Source organism: Vanacampus margaritifer, chromosome 11 (assembly GCF_051991255.1).
Source record: "Vanacampus margaritifer isolate UIUO_Vmar chromosome 11, RoL_Vmar_1.0, whole genome shotgun sequence".
Lineage (NCBI taxonomy): Eukaryota > Metazoa > Chordata > Actinopteri > Syngnathiformes > Syngnathidae > Vanacampus > Vanacampus margaritifer.
The window spans coordinates 10,134,173-10,157,757 of NC_135442.1; the positions used below are offsets into that span (position 1 = coordinate 10,134,173).

Sequence of the window (23,585 nt, forward strand, 5' to 3'; positions counted from 1 at the left end):
CCCATTTCAAAGTCTGCACTAGTTGCCGGTAATGACACAAACGTGAGTGAGAACGATAATGAATCAGCTGTGCAGTACGGCAAAGATGCAGATGCCATAAATGATATGCAATCTACTGCATAATGAAAATAATGCGCTAGGTGTCGTGGATGCCACAATTTAGAAGAGAATCCTCAGGGAAAAAGAAAAGAGAATTTTTTTCATATTCTTCTTTACTTCTTCCTACACCCTTTTCAAACAGAATCTTGTTTTGAAATTGAATACTGGTAGAACAAAAATGCTGTCATAGCTGAAAATGTGTTTGTATTTTGTTGTGTATGTACAATTGTTTACATATATATGTATGTTTTTCTTTTCTTTTCGAATAAAGTTGATCTATAGTCGAAGCCGCAAAGTGAATTGATTCTAGTTGTGTATAAAAATGTTGCTACTTTTGGTATTAAAGTATTATGACTTGGTGACATCCTTAGTAAGAAAGAAGCAGTCAGTGCTTCAAATATAATAAAATGGCCAATTATTGAATTGTTGGTATTACATTTGTACGATAACAAGCTAGTCATATTTGAACATTATGGACACACTTTATTTACTGATATCAAAATGGATCTGCAGGCCGAAATAATTAATGGGCAAAAAGTGCATATTGCAGTTCGGCCCAGTTTATAGGTACTGTATTACCCTATGGATTAAAAATTTGATGTCACTTAATTTCATATGTTAGTCAAGGCAGGTGAGTGAATACTTTTGGCAATATAGTGTATGTCACAAGAAGGAAAATCATATATCACTTTATTTATATTTTGTCTCTTTTCAATCAGTTCTAGTGAAGTGATGCGACCACTTTGCTAAATGATTATTGTCAGTGTCCTACTGGTAGCAGTCTAATAACTTGGATGGAAGGAACTATGGATTTTTAATATTCAACATGATATGTATGGCCACGAATCAAATCAGTACACATTTGGGGATTACGGCTATTATATTAGGTAACCTTGAAATATGCTAACTCCAACATATAATATCCATTTGGACCATGCAATTTTTGATGTGTTGTAAATTGTGAAGTTAAGTGAGCAGTAAGGAAAATATGAGCAGAGCACAGACTGTGTTAGTCAGTGTCAGTTGACACACTCATACACAGGACTAATAGACGGCCGGGGATCTTGAGGCCCGTCATATCAACGAGCCAACTGTCAACTATCCTGCCGCATGTGCCTTGTGCGCACGTTGACAAACTCGCGCGTGTTCACGCCAGTCACACACTGGGCTGTAAAAGTGTGTCAGCAGCAGGGAAAAGAGAGAGAGGTGTAAGAAAGCAGTAGGTTAGTGACTGCGTGCATGTGCGTATTCTCCCGCGGGAGCTCTGATGGTGTGGTTACAAACTCGCACTTGATTTTAGCAGGATCAGATGTGAATTTTTGTTTCACACGTGGGTCCACAGTTTATCTTCTCAGTCTAACTGCTTCTTCTTGGACTTATGGTTATGCTAAAGATGTTAGCAATCAATGAACACTGACAACTATGTGCTAACACTGCTCTCTAAATTAAAGCTTCATTTCCCTGTACAAAAATAGTTGCCTGTACTATAGCCATGTAGCTGTAGATCCACAGTACCAAACCCTGATTTGGTTCTGCCGCGGATGTGTTGCTGATCATGATAGAAGATGGATACATGAGCAGTTTGACTGTGTGTACCTATCCAGTTCATTTAAACAAGTTGACCAAAAGTGTTGCAATCTGGCTCAAATTCTTGTCCAAAGTGTTCAGAAAGCAGATCTGAAATCACATTGCAATTCACTGTAATTTTTACTGTGCACATCAATTTACCATCGCCAGCGCTACACTTACTATATTACTACACCCCCCCCCCCTTTAGGCCAAGCTTCCTTCTTTGTATGTTTTCTCTTGCTAATTGTTGATGAATGAGTTTATCTCTGTGAACTTAAATATTCCAGACAATGGAGGGGAAATGCTCTTTCCAGCTCTGTAGTTTGATACAACATGGCACTTGCAGTGAAGTTCCACTGACTTAGATATGATTTAATTAGTTCCTCCCTCGTCTTTGCTAGCCTCCCCGACTCTCTTGTGATGTTTTACTTGAGGATTTCTGTAACGCCAACAGACAAGGACATACCTCAGAGATCTGCAAAGGAATGTGTGCTTCTTCTTCTTTTTTTACAAGACAATATTGTGTCCCAATTTTATAGCAAAGTTTTTAGATTCATATTTTTTTTAAATTCATTTTTAATATATTTTCTGCATTGTGTCCTTATGTGCAGAAGTCTGATCATGGGCAGGTCTTGCAGGACGTTGTCTTCAAGCACCTGGAGCTGACTGAAAGAGACTACTTTGGCCTGCATTTGGCAGATGACTCTTCGGATGTTCCGGTCAGTATCATGTTTGGATAATCCAGGTGTATGTGTGTGTGTGTGTATAAACATGCAACCAATGCACAGGTACGTGCAACTGATGTGAAGTAAATCAAAAGGACTTTTTTTCAGTGCATTTAAAAGAAAAAAAAGAAAATAGTTCTTGCCAAAATAGTTTATATGCAAATATACACATATTTTTTTGCTAAGAATAAATATTACTTTTACTTATAATTGTTATCTACAAGATTTTATTGTCGCTTGTGCAATCTATTATGGTTCATCAGAGTGACTAGTCAAAGTTGTCACATGACATGAATTAGTAAAGCCGTTGCCATCCATGCACAAACCTACTTTATATCTATCCAAACCATAAATGGCAAATGATGATTATATTTATGTGGTATGCAAGTTTGTTTCTATCATCACACAAAGTGTTTGCATATTTCTGATAGTTGTGTATGCGTATGTGTGTGCGTGTGTGTGGCCAGTGGTGAATAATTTAGGTGATGTAGTCATGCTGTGGAAGCGTTATGGTGTCTCTAAGTGTCTCTCAATCAATATTTTACAGCGCTGGCTGGATCCCAACAAGCCCATCAGGAAGCAGTTAAAAAGTAGGTGAAATCCACTACATAGCACTTTAACCAAGCACCTCAGACAGTTTTCCCGCAGTCACTCATGCCAGGTTCTCCCAAATTGCCCCGAAATTCTGAATTCATCAGCCGGTTGGAGCAGCAGTCTGTAGTCCGGCTTTAGCGGGCCAATGCTGCAAATCTGCTCTCCACCTCCAGCAAAATTACCCAGTACACATGATCTGTGCTTTCAAATGTTAAATCTGCCTTAAGCGATGATTAAACTCTATTTCAACTCTGCTCTTATATTTGCTAGTGAACAATTTAGATTTTGAAACGTCAAGCTCTGAAACAATCAAGCACTATCGCTTTTGATTATAGCACAATTTGAGATCTGTAGTCCTGCAGCACTGCTTGAACTTTATTTCAACTATGGGTTTTTTATTGTCTCATCAAGGAACATTTTATTTGATGCAGCACATCATGTGTAAGCATTCTTGTTTTACGCATGTTTGTCATCTTTTATATTCATTATTGGGAGGCAGTGATGTGGAATGTATAATAAGTACATAATGTCACAATTGCCTGCCTACTTAGGATAAATGCACTTTTAATATTTCTGCATTTCTAATTGTAAAAGTAGATACTATCAGTTGTTTTTTGCTAGCGTAGCTCTTTCTAAATGATGTGTTCAGTATAGCAAAGTTTTGGCAGTGGAAAAAAAAGCCAAGCCAAGAGACCTATGGTAGATTTTTTTCTTCTTCACAAATCATTAGTTTTGGCCAGTCCTCATGTAGGTTACGATAAGTAACGATATTGTTGACGAATCTTTAAGTGTTGAAAATGGCCCAAGCAATATCCTCTATTTTGGTTTCCTAAAGTGATAAGTGATCGTTTTGGAGATGCGAGGATTCCGCTTAACACCAGCAATATTAGCCTTTACTTTTCAAAATCAGAATTAAACTCTGAATATCACAGTGTAAACTCCGAATATCACAGTGTAGTGTGATATCAATATTCTACCCATTGTCTTGTATTTAGCTGCTAGGTTAATTCAGTCAAATGCATTACACCATCTTAAGCATTTCTTTTAAGCTATGCTCTCTCTTCTAATCTTTTTTTTCATGCCCCCCCATCCAGGAGGCTCCCCACACAACTTGAGCTTCAGAGTCAAATTTTTTGTGACCGATCCCAGTAAACTTCAGGAAGAATACACACGGTAAGACTTTTTATTGTTTTGTTCAATTGTTACACAGACTGATGTTATGTCTGTGTTGAGTTCCTGTGGCGCTGACATACCGTAACCTGGATTTGTACATACTGTAAATACGAATGAGCTTGAGTCCATCCATTGCCGATTTAGGCTAACACTGTGGTAAAGTAATAATTCATCAATACTTGTATGAAAAACACTTCTCGGCCGTAAAATCAAAACAATCAGACTATAAACAGTGTAACGGAGCATCCCTTCTTGTGCTGTGGGACACTGTATTTTTATGCCGCTGCGCTAGGTAGGTCATTGTGTGCCTTATCATGTGTAAGGAACCTCATTATTTGAGGGACCCCCTGTATTATTAATCTCACCAAAGGAATCAATATGACAAGTTTTTTTCTTGTCATGTCCTTGATTCCTGTATTTATACCAAGAAAATGATATTAGTCATGACAGTTAAGCAACATCATGAGAGGAAGTGGTGATTTACTGTCATACATCTGTGATTCAGTCATAGGCCAAAAGCTGTAGGCCAAGTGCCGAAGATGAGGTTACACTAATCCGGAAATGCGAAATGAAGCCAATTGACGCGGCAAATGGTCGCTCGTCAGCCCTGTTTGTATACTTAATGTGTCATTTATTCACAATATCACATCCGAGCTTTGTGTTGACACATAGGTTACCGTCGTCTTCATCTGATGACCATTCATACAATCAAGTGTTATTTTTGGAAAGATGTCTATCTTTGTAATGTAAAAAGTTTTCAACATCCCACAGCGATGTTATGTCACCACTAACCGTTGATGAAGGCCAACTTTAGGCATTAGAACACCTGTGAGGCGGAGTGAAATAAAAAGTCCCAATGCTTCATCACTCATGGAATGCCTCTTGTCCAATCAAATTGCTTGGTCGGAACTAACTGTTGCGTAAAGGTCATCATGGGTATTTTCGTGTTGATGGTAATGTGATGAAACCCTTAAGTGTCCTTTCTGTCTAAGCCATAATGATGTTGTGTCAGTCAAGTTGTATTTCTCTCTTCAGGTACCAATATTTTCTTCAGATCAAGCAGGACATATTAACTGGAAGGTGAGTATGATGTCCTTGTATAGGCTGATCAGTATGCTTGTTGTCATAGTGTGTTTGCACTTTCTAAAGCTCGGTATCCTTAGCTCATCTGTTTTTTTGCATCTATTTCTTTTGTTTAATGTTCACACCAGAAACATTTTTCTCACATTTCAACATCACATGGCGAGGAATCTCCCGTGTGTAAAAAGAACTGTGATCTTGTTTGCTCCAAAGATAAATTCTGGCTGTGTACAGTATACGAGCGAGTGTGTTTACGTGTACGCCTGTGTGTGTTCTCTTTTGGCCTCCAGATTGCCCTGTCCTCACAACACAGCTGCACTCTTGGCTTCCTATGCTGTTCAATGTAAGTAGTGCTCCCTGGATACACTCACTCTTCATTATGATTGAAATCCAATTCATTCAACCTCTCTTTATGTACACACACTGTAAAAAGTAATGGCTGTGGTTGGTCCAGTGCCCTTATGGCTGCTGCTCACAAGCCATTACTATTCAATTAAGCTGTGGTCTTGTTATTAATGGCACTGCACATGAATATGCAGCATGGTGGAGAGTGGTTTTGAAATCCTCACTGATGCATATATCCCTCGGTGGCCAATCAAAATGAGAGGGAGGACCGATATTTAACAGTCTGCCTTTTTTTGTAATAAAAATGTGCGTCATTGAAATCTGATTCCACAATATACTTTTCCAGGTGTGAGCAAGACTTCACCCCCCATTTATTGCACAACGCCTATTGCAGGGAGCCTTCATCGTAATTTACTGCAGGTTGTTTATCTGCCAGCTGTTCATGGCGCACTGTAGCACAAGAAACGATCAGAGTTGGTTTGTGCTCATCTGCTTATGGTTCCTAGCCCACTTCCCCCTCCCCACTTGCTCTGATTTTGCGGGCTTGCACACTATATAGGTCAGAAAGGAGATTTGGCCTACTGCGCCGACATCGTGACACTACCGCTTTTTACACGGAACAACCCAAACAGAGTCTGAGGCTCAATTCTCTCTTCACTCTGTGCCAGCCAGATTATGCAGATAAATGTTTACTTTGGGAAGAAAAGGGCTGGAAGCAGCTGCATATGCTGCTAATTCAGCACACTCGGTCCATGTGCCTTTTATGATCAAATTAAATCCCACATTAGAGCCTCATTGTCAAATGGCACAAATTTATGTTGTTTATAATTTACAAAATGTTAGCGGAAATCCTTAGCATATCATTAAAGCGGGACACATTTGTTTTTCATATTTGAAATGAGTAGCGTTAGCTTTCGTAGCTTGTGTCTACAAAGTTGTACCATCTTATGCTAATAGAGGTGCTTTTATACATAAACTGTAAATGATACGTCAAAGTCAATATCATCATAAAACGCTTTTGGGATGTCCCTATTTCACCCCAAAAAGTTTAGATTTTCCAATGAAACTCATTTATTGTGTTTAGCAGGTGTTATGCTGTTAGAGATCATATTGGTTGATCTCCCACACTTTTTTAAAATAAACAAACTGGATAAGACCTTGTACATGCAAACAGCAAAATATGTGAGCTTTTGGACGAGGTGGACATATTTGGCTAAAGCTAGCATTTAATGAGCACATAGTCAGCACATGGTGGACCTTAGCACATTAGGTTTGAGTTTCTCTACCTTTCTTTTAGTTCCTGTTAAATATTTTTTCTATGGTGTTTTTTCACTGCATTTCCTATCTCTTGCTCTGTGCTGTATGTGCACGCTCAGTGTACCAACCCCCCTCATATTAGAGCTAATATTTCCTGCTCAAAAACTGATAATGAGAGAACCACTGCCACCTACTGTAAGTGGATGAGCAATTACACTTTATTTTTAGTACAGCCCAAAATTATATAAAATAAATTTATAAAAATAACCCCGCCACACTTTTTGAGGACCGACTTACCAACATGATTCGGTTAGCAAGCTGACTTGGACAACAAACAACTGAACACATACAGTATTATGATGGATTTTTTTTTTTTACAGCAAGAATTTAGCTGTAAAACTGGACCTCGGAGTAAAATACAACCGCATTTGATGTTATTTTAATTTAGCTACACAAACAGCAGTCTTAATATATTGTCTACACCAAATGAAGCAAATTTGGTGTGAGTTTGGACAATAGTGGGGGAGTCAACATATTGCCAGGATTTGTCAAAGGTGTTCAAAGATGAAGCAGGCACTAAATTAACGTCAGCGCATATAAATCCATCATCCGAAATGAAGAGCTTAACAGCTTGTTTACGCTTTGCTGCTCATTATTGAAAGCCTGAGCTGATGCTGGCGGAACTGAACCGTGTTAAAGTAATAACTGCAACCAACACTGTTCCAAGACTTTAGCTATTGACTGTACATGGATTTCTCCCTGGAGTTATGTGCACATCAATAAGCGGGTGGGCTGGAATGGATTTATTTGTCAATATGCTTAGGCTGCAGACGTGTAGGTTAGTCCAGGGACTACTTGAGCGAATTGATGCTTTTGAACTTCAAGTGCGAGCTATCGAGCTAATGGCTTTGGGAATTTGATCCACGCCGCCTTACTCCAATGGCTATGAAAGAGAGAGACAAGGGAACGATTTTACCCCTGACATTTCTCTTCCTGGAAAATTGAACACTTACATTCTTTTTATATTCAGATTTTCATCTAAATCAAACGGTTAACATGGCTTTGTTGCTGGATAATGTTAATTCAAAGACATTAATGATCCCTGAGTTATTGAACCTGCAGTCTTTGAACAGTCAGTATTGTTGCTCTGTTAAAATTAGACATGCAGGACCACAAAATATAACAATTATTGTCCCAACTAAGTAAAATATATTTATCTAATGCCCATATCTATTTTTTTCCTCTTATTGTGGTTTATTTCCATGTCTATAATTGTCACATGAACCATGCAGTGCCTAACATATAGAAAATGTGTACTTACAGTCAAATACAGTACAGTGACCTAAATATGGCTGACATACTGTGATTGTTGGTCAAGGAAAAAAGTTTGGACATGGAGCTTTTTGATGCCGTTAATACAAAATGTACAAATCTCTGCTGATAAATTGACACTGTATCCATGTCGCCCTCTGTGTTGTAGCTGAATTGGGGGATTACAATGAGACTGAGCATCCTCTGGGCTATCTGTCCGAGTATTGCTTCATCCCCAACCCACCTCAAGATTTCCATAAAGAGGTCGCCAAACATCACCAGCAGCACAGGTAATACAGAGGGAGGAGTGGGAATTTGATTTCATTTTAGTCCTCGAAAAGCCATATTACAATGGGTTATTCAATCTTTGAGATCATTTGTTGCCGTTTAATCAGTAATTCTGCCCTGCTTATTTGCACACACATCTACAGATGTACTCACGAGCTCATGTTAGACCACAGCTTTATGTGACATTCCACCAGTCATTACACTCTCTCAGAGCCTACTTTTTTGTTTTGTTTTCCTCTGGCTCTTCCTCTCCACCATATGTCTTGTTCATTAACACGCACACAACCACATACACACACACGTACTTATCCTTCCTACAATGTCACCAAACCTCCCCCCTTGCTCCACCATCACTGATCCTTGCCTGTATTTTTACTCGACTCTTTGTCTCCCCCCTTCTCTCTCCCAGTGGTCTATCTCCTGCTCAGTCGGAGTTTAATTATCTGAACACAGCACGCACGCTAGAGCTCTACGGGGTAGAGCTGCACTATGCAAGAGTAAGTAAAGTTTGATCTGCTAATGCCTGCGTGTGTGCTTGTTTTTCTGTTTATCTAGCCCCGCCCCTTAAGCAAATGGCATACGGCCTGTGAGACAGTCATTGTACGGTATGACTACACCTCGTGCTCCGTTCCTTCCTAAAGATAAGAGCGGGATAACTTTACCTGCATGCTGTTGTGATAAACGATATCCTGTAGGTTTTGAAATCAAAATCAAAATGCTGTAAAACGGCTGGCAATATGGGAAACTGCTTTGAAAATGGCTGACAGATAGCAAAGCATTTTAGCCTCGCATTTGAAAGGTTCAGTGTTTGAATCTCATCTCAGGCTCTCCTGTGTGGAGTTTGTATTTTCTTCTCCTTGCTTACATGGGTTTTCTCCAGGCACTCCCGCTTCCTCTCACATTCCAAAAACCTGTATGTTATATCTGCTCGATTCTTGAACTAAATGTAGCCTTTACGCACCTTACAGTAGTTTACTGCAAGCATACTCTGTATCAAATGGAGTATCATGACGCAATTGTGGATAAGTTGTCAGTGGCAAGATAAAAAGCCTCTATTTATTTGCTGAAGAGGCTCTACTACGTTGGAATAGCTCTCAGGGTCACTAAACCTGAACCCACGCAAAGTTGGTGTCCGACTGTGTTCTCTCCTTTCACAAGCATCTGCTCTTGTTTTTAGTCAGGTGTGTCCACAAAAAGGTGGCTCTGTTCCACCGCTACATTGTTGCTTTGAAACAGTGAGGACGCCAGACTCAAATATAATTTTCGCCCATCTAACTGCAGTCCTTCTCCGTATTTTTGTCTTTTATTATGCTCGATACCTCTGCCTCAACACACATGCTCTGTTTCCCCTTTTTTTCAGGATCAGAGTAACACAGAGATACTCATTGGGGTGATGTCTGCCGGCGTTGTCATTTATAAGAACAGGGTACGGATCAACTATTTCCCATGGTGAGTGACACAAACCTATCAAGTTCCAGTCCAATTGTTGCAAATTTAGGAGTTAAGTTCATTCTTACATGCAGATATACAGTACAGTGCATTGATTTTAAAAGAAAGGAAGTTGGGATATACCAAGTCTCTTGTTGGTAAGATCATGGAGAGATTCTTTCTTCTGGTTACTTTGATCATGAGGTCAGCTGGCATCTTGGCTGAGCATGGGGAGTGAATAAACCACATAACTTGAGTGTGTGGCGTTCCATAGATTTATGATGGTCCAAGTCGAATTAAATTAGAATCCTGGTGCTACCATTTTTACTTTACAGTATGAATACCAGACCTAGACACTCACCAGTAACCATGGACAAAGATCGCACTTTTTTTTGTAATCAAGTCCGTGAGGAAAATCCTTAGGTATAGATAATATAGGGAAAAAAAGCTCTTCAAAGAGGCCCAAATGTAGCATGATAGTTGATTATTTTGTGAATGGTGATAAAAGTAGACTGTACCTAAACGAAAAAAAGTTGGGGTATACCAAGGCTCAGGTTGATATGAGCGTGGAGAGATTTATTTACCTTGGCAGTGACATTCATTCTTCTGGTGACTGTGATCATGAGGTCAGCAGACATCTGGGCCAGGCACAGGGAATAATAAAGTTGCTAAACTGGATTGTTCAGCATTCCATGTATTTATATCCACAGCCAAAGTTCCAAGTCTTTAGAATCCTGTTGCTCCCAGTCCTGCTTTATGAGAGTGAGACATGGACACACACCAGTAACCTTAGATGAAGATTGCACTCTTTTGTAATCAAGTCCCTGAGGAAAATCTTTGGCTCTATAGTGTATGGGAGAGCAGCTTCTTGAAGAGACCCAAGTAGGGCATGATGCTTGAATCATTTGTGAATGTCAGAAAAGCAACTACAGATACATGCTTTCCAGTGATCACTCCTACTTGTCGGTGTCTCTCCATTCATGACCCCGAGGACACCTGGAGAACACCTGGATGGGACAAATAGACTGCCTTGGGGGCTTTGGCCACCTGAATGTTAGCTGTGCTGTGAGTCACTCATGGTGTAACAGTGTCGAGCATGCTCCCAAACCTCACCTGATCTGTTGGGACCGTTTTATTTAGTGTAATAATTGCCCTTGAGCCTTTTAAACTGACGTCACGGCTGAAAAAAAAAGTCATGGTTTGTTCAAGCACGATGCTGCGGTATGACTCAATATGAAGCGTGATCAGCAAGCCAACAGATTCAGTTACACTACCATGTTGTACTCCACTTGTTGTACGCCAAGAGCAAATCACCTGCCAACTTCAGAAGCGTGTGGATAAGGAACAGTGCTTTGTTAGAAAAAATAAATAAAAAATCAAATTCCTTTGATTTATTCATACTGGCACTCCTTATTGGTGAGGACTATTCCTGGCAACTCCTCTTAACCAGTTCAGTCTTTGGTCTGTGCGATTTGGGCTGTAGTTTTAACAAGAAGAAGAATAAACAACAAAAAAAATTAGTCATTACTCATTTTTTTCCCCCAAACAGAGATCCGCTAATTGGGGAATCAAACGGTAGATATTGTTGATACAACTCCACCTGAACTGCCTCCAGGAATCCATGTGGCTGAGAAAAAAATGTAATGTGCTCTATTTTGATAACCTCTCACATAGTAGTTGAGGTGGCTTTTACCATTTAACCCACTTTTACCCCAGATGTTTTTTTTTCTTGTGTGGCTGATTTGGACTGGACTGGCTTATGTGTTGTACCAGATTTCTCAGAAATATTGAAACATCTTCTCATTACTCTTTTCTTACTGTGTTCTAACGTGTGCAGTTTTGTAGCAAGTGCCAAACACACAGTCGGTCTGCATTTTAGAGTCCCTTTAGTGGTGTCCCCCAACAGTTGTCCTTTAGCATTTGGTGGGAGAAATAAGTCTCTCATTACATTGCAGTCTTTTTCTTTTTGTCTCAGTTGTGTTATAGAATAAGGGCTGTGACCATCTGCCGTGATTTTTTTGTCACTTCCTTTCTTCTTTCAAAGATTGTTCCCTTTTCTTGTTCTGAATTGCATTTAAAAAAAAAAAACGGTTAAAAGATTGATTCAGAAACTGAGAAATCTTTCAGATTTTATCATTTTCTTAGCAGAGAAAATCCAAACAAATAAGGCACACTTATGCATGACTCATGCTCAACCTCGGCATGTGTGTGACGTGTGTGTGCTTCTGCGTGCGCATGTGTGTGCATGTGAAATATATTTAGCAAGGGGTGATGAGTCAGAGTAGCAATAGAGCTCTAGGAAGGAATTATATTACTCTGCTGCTCATCAGCACACCTCTTACAGTGTGTGCTCATCTGATTTGAACATAAGGTTACAACATTGATGCTCTGTAGCAGCAAGACGAGATGATAGATTCATGTGAAAGTGACTGGGCAAACTCATGATGGAATTTTGTAGATCTACGTTAATGGTCCTATAGTGTCCAGATGGCCAAGTCAATGTATTTTTTGCTCAAGAAAATGAAACAAAGTCATTTTCAATGTTACTATCACCAAAATCGATACGTCCCAGGTCTTGTCAGAATGGGACACCAAATTCGCAGATTTGCTGGTGTGGACAAGATATACACTCTAACTCTGCGTGGCAGCATTTACTCATATTTCATATATCCTATCGTCATTGTTGGGCAGAATCCCGCCACTTCTAAAATGACAACTTTTCAGGAAATAAAAAAAAAAAGCAAAATTCCATCTTGCTTGTGTTTCCGAACAGCTTTTCCGAGCTATGTTCAAGTTGGCTTTTATTGTTGCACACTCGCAACACATTAGCACCATTATGTTTAATTGCTAATTTAATGTGCTAAAAAAACACACACAAATTTATTGCAATGTCATTGATTAAAATGGTAGACTATGGTGCCGGCCAGGCACAGGCCATCCCCGTTACAAGCTTCGCTGACGCCAAGCTATCATATCGCGTTGCGCACTCACATCAACAGCAAATCAAAATTATGTTCAATCGCTAATTAATTTAAAAAATGCATTGCCATTGCAAGGTGTTTTCTATCTGATATGCATCTGACTCTATGATGACTTGCTGAACTTTTTGGTAGACTACGTGGTAGTGCCCCACCTGCTGTCTCTCGTCTCTCAAATGTTTTCAATGTGCAACTGGAACGAACTATCAATCCACACTACAGTATGATTCAGTCAGACAGTAGGACATACGATCATTCAGCCATTGTGGCTCACATTGTAAGTTCTTGTTCCCTGCAGGATCTGTGCCCACTGTTATGCCCAGTGGGTTCTGACTCTGAACATTTGGCTTTTTATTGCCACCAGCCCCCTCTCTGCCTTTTGCTTTTAAAAAACAATCAACTCGTGACTGACTTATTTTAAGCGCTGTGAAACCTGATGTGGCGTGCTTGTGTTGCACTGATCCAAATCTGCCACACTACTTAAATGCTTCTTCCTTGGTCCATGCTCCATTTTTTCTGCCCACAGACAAACAGTTCATTTTGTATTTTTGTTTGACCAGCCGCAAAATAACAATCAAGTTCCAATAGAAACGTTGTTGCCTTTTTATAGAAAACAGTATCACTAACCTCTTGTCATTTCTTTCCTCTAGGTTGAAAATAGTGAAAATATCCTTCAAATGCAAGCAGTTCTTCATCCAGTTGAGGAGAGAGGCGGTAAGTGTTTATAAACACAATATACAAAAAATTGTTTTATTGCTGTTTTGAATGTGGAATACAGACTGCGGCCACCTGCTGTTATGGAGCGGTATTGCGTTACCGAGCTGTTTTATAGCAGAACAATAGCAGATTGTACTTGTTCTTTGCATCTGCGTTAAGTTCTCCAATGTTAACAGGTTGTCACTGCAACCTTGCTTAAAACGCGAGGACATCAACTTCCTGTGGAAACAGACAGCCCAATGAACATTGTGTATCAGTTACGAAATGTTGAAACTTTCTCTCTTTATACAGTTATTAAGCAAAATAGATAACATGGTCCTTTGTGTCAATCAACATCCGACATTAGTGCTATTCTCACGACTGTTTCCATCTTTTCCTTCCACTCAGACCGAGACCCGAGAGACGCTGCTTGGTTTCAACATGGTGAACTACCGGGCCTGTAAGAACCTGTGGAAGGCCTGTGTTGAGCACCACACCTTCTTCCGACTGGAACGGCCCATCCCGCTACAGAAGAACTTCTTCTCCCATTACTTCACCCTTGGCTCAAAGTTTCGATACTGGTACGAAGAAGCATATGGCATTTAACATACAAACGAACAATCCAAAGCATGTTGACTTCACAGCCAGGCTTTGACAAATGGAGGCGCACATGCATTATTTGAGACAGCCAGTTGTTTCACGTCGGTTTTATAGGCTAAAACACTAGATGGCTCGTGGACACCTTGCATGCTACCTTCCCCCCAAAATATCACAGCTGAATTATTCATGGTTAACCCAAAAAGGGGTTTTCAACTTTTTGTTTTGGTTTTGTCATTAATATTCCATTTTGAATAATGAGTGGTAAATACATTTTCATGAAGACAAACCACTGCACCTCAGCTGCTTAATTTGATATCTTGCTTGAATCCCCCAATTTTTTTAAGGTTCCTCTAGTTTTATGACGTTTTCTTTTTTTGTTCTCGTTCCACGTAGCGGGAGAACGGAGGTACAATCTGTACAGTATGGCAAGGAGAAAGGCATCAAGGACAGAGTGTTTGCCAGGTAGTTACCCTGTCTTTCCTAGATTGGCCAATTCAAAAATCCACACAGCAGCTGTTATATTTTTGTCTTTAGTTCAAGTGTATATGCAAAAGTGCTCACTTCCTCTGTGCAGATCCCCTAGCAAGCCTCTGGCCAGGAAGTTGTTGGGGGAAACTGACTGGGAGACGGTGAGCAGGAACAGCCTATCAGATGAACGGCTGGAGACCCAGAGCCTGCCGACTCGCTCGCCACCTGGGACGCCCAATCAGTGCGTCCAAATTTTAGCTTTTAAATGAAGCGACCTTAAAGGATATTTTGTTGTTGATGTTTAATGTAAGTTTTAAAATTAATATTTGGGAGCATCTCAAAACAGAACGGCAAACAATCATCAAAGTTCGCTAGTATAGGTAGATCAATACAAAAAGTGAAACATTTTACTGTATATACTTGTAGATTCAATAAACACATAGGGAAATACTTTTCAGACGGCTAATTTGTATTTAATTTCTATATTAAAAAAAATGGGTTATTGCTTATGTAAAAAAAATATATATATTTGAATGGCCAATTTAGAGTTTTCAAGGTATAATTGTGAAAAAATTATTTTTTTTTAAATATGTTTATTAGCTGAGTTTTGAATTAAACTACTAAAATAAATGAAGTTCTTCTCAATATTTGTATGTATTAAGATGCACCTCTAAGTAGCAAATGAATTCCAAGCCAAATTACAGCTCCAAATATGCGCTGCTTTTTCCTGTTCTAATGAATATTCTTTGTGTTTTTTGATCAAAGCTAGAGAAGATGTGCAGTCTCAACCCATATGGCTCCATTCTGTACACTGCACAATGTTAATGAATTGTTTTGGACGAAGAAGACCAAGTTGGAGTCTCAAACTCTTTTGTATGTGTGTTAGGAATTCGCTGTTTACACAAGAGGGCACGCGGCTACGCCCGTCGTCTGTCGGCCACCTTGTTGATCATGTGATACACACGTCGCCAAGCTTGCCCGTCTTCTCTTCCAATCACAAGTCGGCCTCCTCCACGCAGGCCAACAGTATCAGCTTGGACTCCACCCCGTAAGTGTCCTGACTCTTATACCTGCCTGCGGAAGTTAGGTCACACATGCCCCCCCCCCCATTTTAATGCACATTTCCTAACTAACTTTGAATTTAGCAGTAATGCAACTGATTTCTGTTCTGTCACCCATATAAAAATAGTTCCCAGTGTAATTTTGTGGTTAAATTCAACTCATCTTTTGTTAGTGCTGCTCTGTCTGACAGCACTGCTGAGTTGACTTTTTTTTATTTTAGTTTTTTTTTATGTCTGCCTGTGTCTGTGGCCTTTCCCAACAGTTCACACCCTCTCCTAGTGACACTAGCTGAACCCTTTGAAAAGACTAACCCATTGTAAAAACACTCATGAAATGTGCATACAGTGAGTGAGGAGGGCGGAGCGAGTTGCCCAACAGTGGCAGTATTGGTAATCAGCGGGTGTGTTCATCATGTTTTATTGTGTTTTAACAATAAAAAATGGTCTGGTAAGTTATTTAATAGGTCTGCAATACCATTTCACAGGAGCGGCAACGTTATTGTCAATAATCAGTATACTTTCTTTTTTTCTTTGCATTTCTGGAGTCAGATTTCTGCTTAGTGCACTGCTTGACTAATGACGAGTTAGAAATAGTTTTTTCATCATGCTGCCGATAGCTTTATTTCTATTCCTCTCTGTACAAAGCAGCAAATATTTACTGTTTTGCGGGTATGTTGTGCCACCTTTAAAGCAATGCAAGCAAATTTTTGTCTCATTCATTTGTTCCTGAGCCAAAATGATGACACACTCACCTGCCTTCTCACTGTCAGACATCACAAATGATCTATGGTTGTTTTTCCATTCTTAGCTGATACAAGTTTGCTCTTTTATCACAATGATAATGTGTTTTAGTACTTCCCCACCCCCCACAGATGCTAAGGAAAGCTTTTTGTGAAAATAAGCTGGTTTTAAATGCCACCATTTTTTAAAATGTCCCTATGAAAAAGGCAGGCTTAACTTTATTGGCCTGGCCTGTTCTTTTTTTTTTGTGGATGAGTGTTGGTGTATGTGGACAATTTAAACAGTAAATTGTGGATACGGTCTAAAATACTGTAGATATCTTTAACCCTTATTCTTGGATAACTTGGAATAAATACAATTTACATTTAGTCATCCATCCGGTACAAAATGAACATAGAGGATGTGCTATGCTATCTTAGGCCTGCTGTGCACTGCCGTCGTGCTGACCTTGTTTAAAGACATAAGCGTTATCTGTTTGTGTATGTGTGTGGGTGTACGTGCATGTGTTAAAGACACAAAGTGGCACCAGTAACAGCAGTCAAAACAAAGGCAATAATGTTTGACTGCTGCGCCTATCTTCAAGGAGGACGCCCCCCCCCCCCCCCAACCCCCCTTGGCTTTTACCCTTACCATGTTGCTGTTGGAAGCATTACCTGATGAACCTTTCACATTCAAGTCTGTCATTGTCGTGGCGATGAGCTTCGGGTTGTTTTTCTTCCTCTTGAAAGCACATTTCATTGAAATTAATTCAATCTGACATAGACAACAAACGCTATCAGGCCTCTCGGACTCTTGGGGCCTTTTTCATCTCACTTCATCTTTTCTTGTCTTTACCTTTTGTATTTGTTTTCAAATGAATGTTTGTTTCACTTTGTACAGGAGCAGTCAAATGTTACTGTTATACACATAATAAAGTTTCATTCTTTCTTTTCCGTCTCTCTCTCTCTCTGCAATGCCCAGTTCTCCTGACGGGGTGGACGGCCAACCTCCGGCTCTGCCCCCCAAGCAGCTGAGCAGGAAAACCTTGAGCCAGATTATCCAGGCCCACTCGCAGCAGAGCCTCTTGGACAACCACCTCAACGAGATGTACGACGTTCCTGCCAACACTGACAAGACCACGGTCAGTCAAGGGATTAGATAATACAAAATATATTCATGTTCGATTAATTGAAGGCTCTAAAATTCCCCACAAGGGAGTTTGTTATTCTGAATGGTTGTCTGAATGGGTACCTCGTCCCTTGCTCAAAGTCATCTGAGATCATTGCCCTGAACAGGATTAACAGTAGAAAATGGATGAATGGGCGGACCTGTTTTGTATTGGTTAAAGGACAGAAATGATTGTATACTGTAGTTATCATCAATATCATTTCCTTTTCCCTTTTTTTTGTGGTGGGATTACGTGGTTCAATACCACTATGGAGTGTTTTTGGTGTCCTCATCAGTAACTGTCATTACGGGTTAATGCCTCTTTCAGAAATCCTCCGTTTTCAATGACATTCTTGCAGTTGCAGAATAAATATTTACACTTATGTTTCGTAATTTTCATCATACTATGTGTTTTGTTCCATATTGTTAAGATAAACATGTTCACTCTGTCATTGAGAAATAATAGATATAAAAAAAACTTCCAGAAATATATTATATGATGTTTGCTAAACAGTCAGCTTGCTAACTCAATCATTTTGCTTGGTGAAGCTCCACTTATGTGCTCAAAAAATGCTAACACTAACCAAAAATGTCCACCCTTTCACTAAGTGTGCATAAAAGTGGCAAAGGAATTTAACAGATATGCATTTCTAACAGAATAATATCAATTTAATACAATGAATATGAAATTCAATGGAAAATCTCAACTTTTTTATTTTTTCTGAAATGGGGATCTCAAAGACTTATTGTGTTATTGACGCCGCAGTCTAAGTAATAAGTCTATTATTACTCGTTCTTTCAGCTGAATGGAGTTGTCCCTCATGATAATCTGGTCTTGATCAAGATGAGACCTGATGAACATGGACGCTTTGGCTTCAACGTTAAGGTAAAAAAAAAATTAAATTTGTCTGGTCTGTTGTAGTTATTTTCTGATGCTTCTATATTTGTCCATTAATTTACTGTAATTCTGTGCATGCCAGATTTCTATTCTCCCAGTAATTTAGACTTGTTAACAAGGATTTCAGAAGTTGACCGATTTTGCCTGAGCGTGTCTGTGTGTGTTTCCAGGGTGGAGCTGACCAGAAGATGCCAATCATAGTGTCCAGAGTTGCTCCTGGAACATCAGTAAGTGAACATTCTACTTTTCTAGTTATACTGCCAGGACTCTCCCATTACAGCATATTGTAAAACTCTCCAAATGCAGCTTGACAAATTTCCCATTTGACTGTTTTGATCCCGCTTTCTGCTTAAGGCTGACCTGTGCGTGCCCCGCCTGAATGAAGGTGACCAGGTCGTCTTAATTAATGGGCGGGACATCTCGGACCACACCCACGACCAGGTTGTCATGTTCATCAAGGCTAGCTGTGAGAGCCACTCTGGAGAGCTCATCTTACTGGTCAGGCCAAACGGTAAGATTCAGCCATACAAAATAATTTAAAAAAAGTAATATTAGCAAATAAGCCGAATGAAAGAAAAAAACTAGTCACACAAAGTCATAAAATATAGCACAATTGAAATTGAGTCTTTTTATCGTTACTTAGTACAATTGAAGATGTGATCAGCATCATCTGTCCATCCATATTTTGTAGCATTTGTCCTCATTAGTGGTGTGGGTGAGCTGGAGCCTATCCCAGCTAATTTTGGGCTGAATTGAGCTGGTCGCCAGTCAGTTGCAGGGCCCATAGAGGCAACAACCGACCATGAAAACAACCGTGCAAATGTCATTAGAACTCATCTGTAACGAGTTTTGGAACTGGAAGGATTGAGTCTAAAAAATAGTTCTGTTCAGGAAATGTGAGTCAACATCCTGACTACTGTTGAGGTGCCCTTGAGCAAAAAAGCCTCCAACCTCAATTGAGGATTAATTTTGTGTGTGCGTGTGATGGGGCATTATACATGTTCAATAATTTGTCAGGCCATGCATGATTGCAGACTCTAATATACAGTAAACTCATTGACTTAGCTCTAAGACAATAGTGTTTATTTTTAGATGTTGAATTTAATTTCAAACTACATTGCAAGGCTTCTCTTGCTTTATAACCAGATGTGAAAGATGCCAATGGCAATGAACATGTACTCATCTGATGTCTGGGTTTGAATGTTAATAATTATGTATGTTTAATAGATATGTCTTCAGATACGCTTGCACCTCATTCTCAGCTATATGTATGTACTTCATCAAAGAGTTCTTTCATTACCTTCTGGGAGTGTTTGAAGATGATGAATCATTGCAACGCTTTGCGTTAAGTGGGTCAAAGGGGGATTTACATGCAGTCGTACATCAAAGCAGATACATATCATTTAAATAAGTTGAAAGTCTGTTAGCTCCCATTTTGTCTTGCTGTCATTTCAAATATCGTCCTCACCTTGATTGCAACATTATCTTGCCTCTGTATAGACAGTTGTGGTCAGATTTTTTCACTTACTCATCTTGGGCATGAATGTCATTTATTTTTGGGTGTTTATTTTTAGCTTGTTTCTTCCATGGTCTTGTGAATTTATACATTGTACATCTGCAAAGAATTCTCTATCAAAATTATACATACGTATATAGATACAGTTAGTTACATTTTTTAGTGAGTGGTGCTCATGAGGGAATGCAGCTTTGCCATTGCCAGCCTGACAAGCATTTTATGAATCATGCATTGGTTTGACCAAATCTCTAAGCAATGGGACAAGCCGCAGAATTTTGTGATAGTAATGCCAACAATGGTAGATTTACACAGAAGCTGCGTGTTGTATAATCCCTCCACCCTGGGAAAAAATGGTTCAAATAAATTAATAAAATCCCCAATTTAATGGCATTCATGTCCGTGATCTGTGTGTGTGTGTGTGTGTGTGTGTGTGTGTGTGTGTGTGTGTGTGTGTGTGTGTGTGTGTGTGTGTGTGTGCGCGTGTGCGTGTGTAAACTTCTGTTCACAGTTGTATGTTTTGATGGAACATTTCTTTATTGTCCCATCCAGCCATCTATGACGTGGTGGAGGAGAAGGTGGACTCGGAGCCAGATTTTCAGTACATCCCAGAGAAGTCCCCTCAAGACCCCACCCAGCTGGACCAGCATGCTTTGAGGGACTCTATGGTTGCCCTAAAGGACGGTCTGAGCAGTGGAGCCATACTGGCCCAGTTTGACGTGAGTTGAAATGCAAAAAATCATTCTTACAGATGCAGTCATTTTACCAACTTTTTCAATTTCTTTGTTGGACTATCAATCAAGTGACCTCAACTTGCTGCTGTTTCTTACAGCAACTGTACAGGAAGAGACCCGGGATGACCATGCTGTGTGCCAAATTACCTCAGAACGTTTCCAAAAATCGCTACAGAGACATCTCTCCCTGTATGTGATTGCTACACAACATTTGGAACTACAGAATAAGATATATATATTTTATATTATGTATGACACTTTTGCTGTTGTCATTCACTTTGCCTTCTGTTGCTTTTCCTCCTTTCTTTGTTTTGTCCTATCGCTCCCATTGAAGATGATGCCACGCGGGTCATTCTGAAAAGCACAGATGACTACATCAATGCAAATTACATCAATGTGAGTTTTGATTTACTGCCTCGTAAATTCCCATTTGTCATGTTTATTGTGTCACAAAGTTCAGTATGCCTTTTTCTCTGGTACTTTTTTTTAAACCCACATGCAAATTTAGGCATGCTGAAAATACATACCTGTAACTTCCAGATAAAAGTTGAGACAAAAGCTGTTAAGTAAGTTCCCTGTTTTTCGATTCCTGTGTGTTTAGATGGAGATTCCTGCCTCCAGTCTCATAAACCGCTACATAGCTTGCCAAGGTCCTTTGCCGAACACCTGCCCTGACTTTTGGCAAATGACCTGGGAGCAGGGTTCATCTATGGTGGTCATGCTCACAACGCAGGTCGAGAGGGGACGGGTATGTCAAGGATTTTCTTTGAAAATCAGCAGTCATTAATTTTCTTCCTTTCCTTTTCTTGATATTATGAGAATTGAGTATATTTTATTTTTATTTTTTTTATCCATTTAATTGTTACTTAGTCTTCCATCAAGAATACTTATACAACAACTTGTAATTTCACCGTTTTAGCCTTTACGACCAGCTTCAGTAATCTTAAATTCTAATCGAAGTAGTTCAACTGTGTATATTATTCAGGAACTGTAGAATTCTATAAGCAAAGACCGGGTAACTTCAATGTGGCTCCACAATCTTACTTGTCGGTTACAGGTGAAGTGCCACCAGTACTGGCCCAACCCAGACAGCAGTGCTCCGTACGGAGACTTCAGTGTTACGTGCCACAACGAGGAGGGAAATTCAGCCTTCTTGGTCCGGGAAATGACCCTCATGCACTTACAGGTGAGACAGCATGTAAAGATGAAACCGTATGAACGTTTCACATCAGGGACCAAAATTAGCACGGTTATCACTATATTTCTTGATATTGCTAAAAGTAATGTCAACAAAAAATAGTTGCCATACATTAAATTACATTACATTGCCGTTGCAATGTGTACCTCTCTCAATAGATGCTAATTATGAAACCAAAAGTAAAGATAATTCAAATTTGTTTTTATCAGTATTTTGGAGGGTGTTGCATAAATGTTTAGGTAGCCAATACGGCCCGATTAAAGAAAAAGAGAGGGAGAGGATGAATACAGCAGGGTAGATTACAGAGGAAACATGGTGCGAGAGCGTCCGGCGTTTCGGAAACAATGAGCAGCTGAGGATCCAGAGGAGGTGTGTTGCCATAGCGAGTGGTGTGGGCTGTTCTTTTTCTGGCTCCTGCTGCTCTCGCATGTGGACCACGTATTGAGATCTGGTTACCATGGCAACGCAACCACCCCTTGTCAGTCAGATTCTTGTAAAAGAAAAAGGAGTGAAGTCGCAAGATGAAAAGCACAAAGGGGGACAACAAGTTTGCTTGCGTTGTTTTGTTTACAGTCATGGTGGTTATTTTGCATTCTTTTAAATTAGAGACTACCATTGTTGACATGAAACCGTAATAACAGAGTTCTTTTTTCTGAGTCTCTGTTGTTTTGTTTGGATGTGTAATTCTTTGTTTGTGTGCACATCTGTGACCAGTTGACCTCACTGACCATTTCCCATGTAGCATGACCTTTCAAAATGTATTGGTCGACAAAGCAGCAGTACTGCCAAACGGTTGCCATGGAGACCATGTTGCCGTGTTGAGGCAGCACAAGACTTTTGCACTGAAACAGTGTTTGCTAAAGCTAGAGATGAAACAGTATGGAACATTCACATCACAGTTATTGGGACTAAAATGATCACAATTATTGGTAATATCATGACCACAGAAATGTAAACAAAAGTGCTTCATTTTGAATTTAAAAAAATATATAAAATCAGTAAATCAATGCACTCATTAGAACAACAACAAGAGTTTTTTTCCCCCTAATATGCAAGATCCCACCTATGGATGAATTTTAAGTCTTCAATTAAGCTAATGCGGCTGATTTTGCCATGAGGCGGGAAGCCGCAGCACCAACAAAATGAACCATAATAAGCACATTGGCGAACATGCAAACTTCACACAAGGAGGACCTAAGATGAGATTCCAACTCCAAACCGGCAACTGTGAGGCAGACGTGCCAAGCACTCGTTTCTCGTTACACTTGCTGCACAGACATCAACCCTTAAAAGATGCTTTAATTTTTCTCAACAGTGAGGCCGACACTATATGGCTCTAAGCTGCAATGATGTTCTTCTTATGGTCAAATGTGAAGAATATTAGTGTTTGTGTGTGTGGGTGTGTCGTTAAGAAGGCTTTCTTTTGGAATCTTCTGGTTTGCTACTTGCCATGTCGATTTTTTATTTTTTATTTTTTATTTTTTTTCCTGGAGAGCTCAGTATTGTTCATTCGGTAATTTTACCGATTTGACATGTCATCATTGCTCTCTCTCGCTCTTTTTTATTTATTTATTTATTTTTATTTTTATTTTTATTTTATTTAATTATTTTTAATGAATTTTATGAACACAAAATGTAACTTGTTCATCACTTAGAGTAAGAGCCCTTGGAGATCTGTTTAAG

The 23,585-nt window shown here is 39.6% G+C and overlaps 1 protein-coding gene across 1 annotated transcript in view; it reads left to right on the forward strand.

The window, feature by feature from the left end:
- Positions 1 to 23,585, forward strand: part of ptpn4a (protein tyrosine phosphatase non-receptor type 4a) — a 52,553-nt gene that overhangs the window by 23,589 nt on the left and 5,379 nt on the right. The window contains exons 3-24 of the mRNA XM_077579833.1: positions 2,280 to 2,387; positions 2,941 to 2,983; positions 4,082 to 4,160; positions 5,196 to 5,240; positions 5,531 to 5,583; positions 8,323 to 8,443; positions 8,851 to 8,938; positions 9,802 to 9,890; positions 13,498 to 13,561; positions 13,952 to 14,124; positions 14,537 to 14,605; positions 14,718 to 14,852; positions 15,498 to 15,659; positions 17,374 to 17,533; positions 18,362 to 18,445; positions 18,628 to 18,684; positions 18,812 to 18,968; positions 20,523 to 20,689; positions 20,803 to 20,893; positions 21,039 to 21,100; positions 21,306 to 21,452; positions 21,762 to 21,890. Of these exons, the coding sequence (XP_077435959.1) occupies positions 2,280 to 2,387; positions 2,941 to 2,983; positions 4,082 to 4,160; positions 5,196 to 5,240; positions 5,531 to 5,583; positions 8,323 to 8,443; positions 8,851 to 8,938; positions 9,802 to 9,890; positions 13,498 to 13,561; positions 13,952 to 14,124; positions 14,537 to 14,605; positions 14,718 to 14,852; positions 15,498 to 15,659; positions 17,374 to 17,533; positions 18,362 to 18,445; positions 18,628 to 18,684; positions 18,812 to 18,968; positions 20,523 to 20,689; positions 20,803 to 20,893; positions 21,039 to 21,100; positions 21,306 to 21,452; positions 21,762 to 21,890 (2,283 nt within the window). The remainder of the gene's footprint in view (positions 1 to 2,279; positions 2,388 to 2,940; positions 2,984 to 4,081; positions 4,161 to 5,195; positions 5,241 to 5,530; positions 5,584 to 8,322; positions 8,444 to 8,850; positions 8,939 to 9,801; positions 9,891 to 13,497; positions 13,562 to 13,951; positions 14,125 to 14,536; positions 14,606 to 14,717; positions 14,853 to 15,497; positions 15,660 to 17,373; positions 17,534 to 18,361; positions 18,446 to 18,627; positions 18,685 to 18,811; positions 18,969 to 20,522; positions 20,690 to 20,802; positions 20,894 to 21,038; positions 21,101 to 21,305; positions 21,453 to 21,761; positions 21,891 to 23,585) is intronic.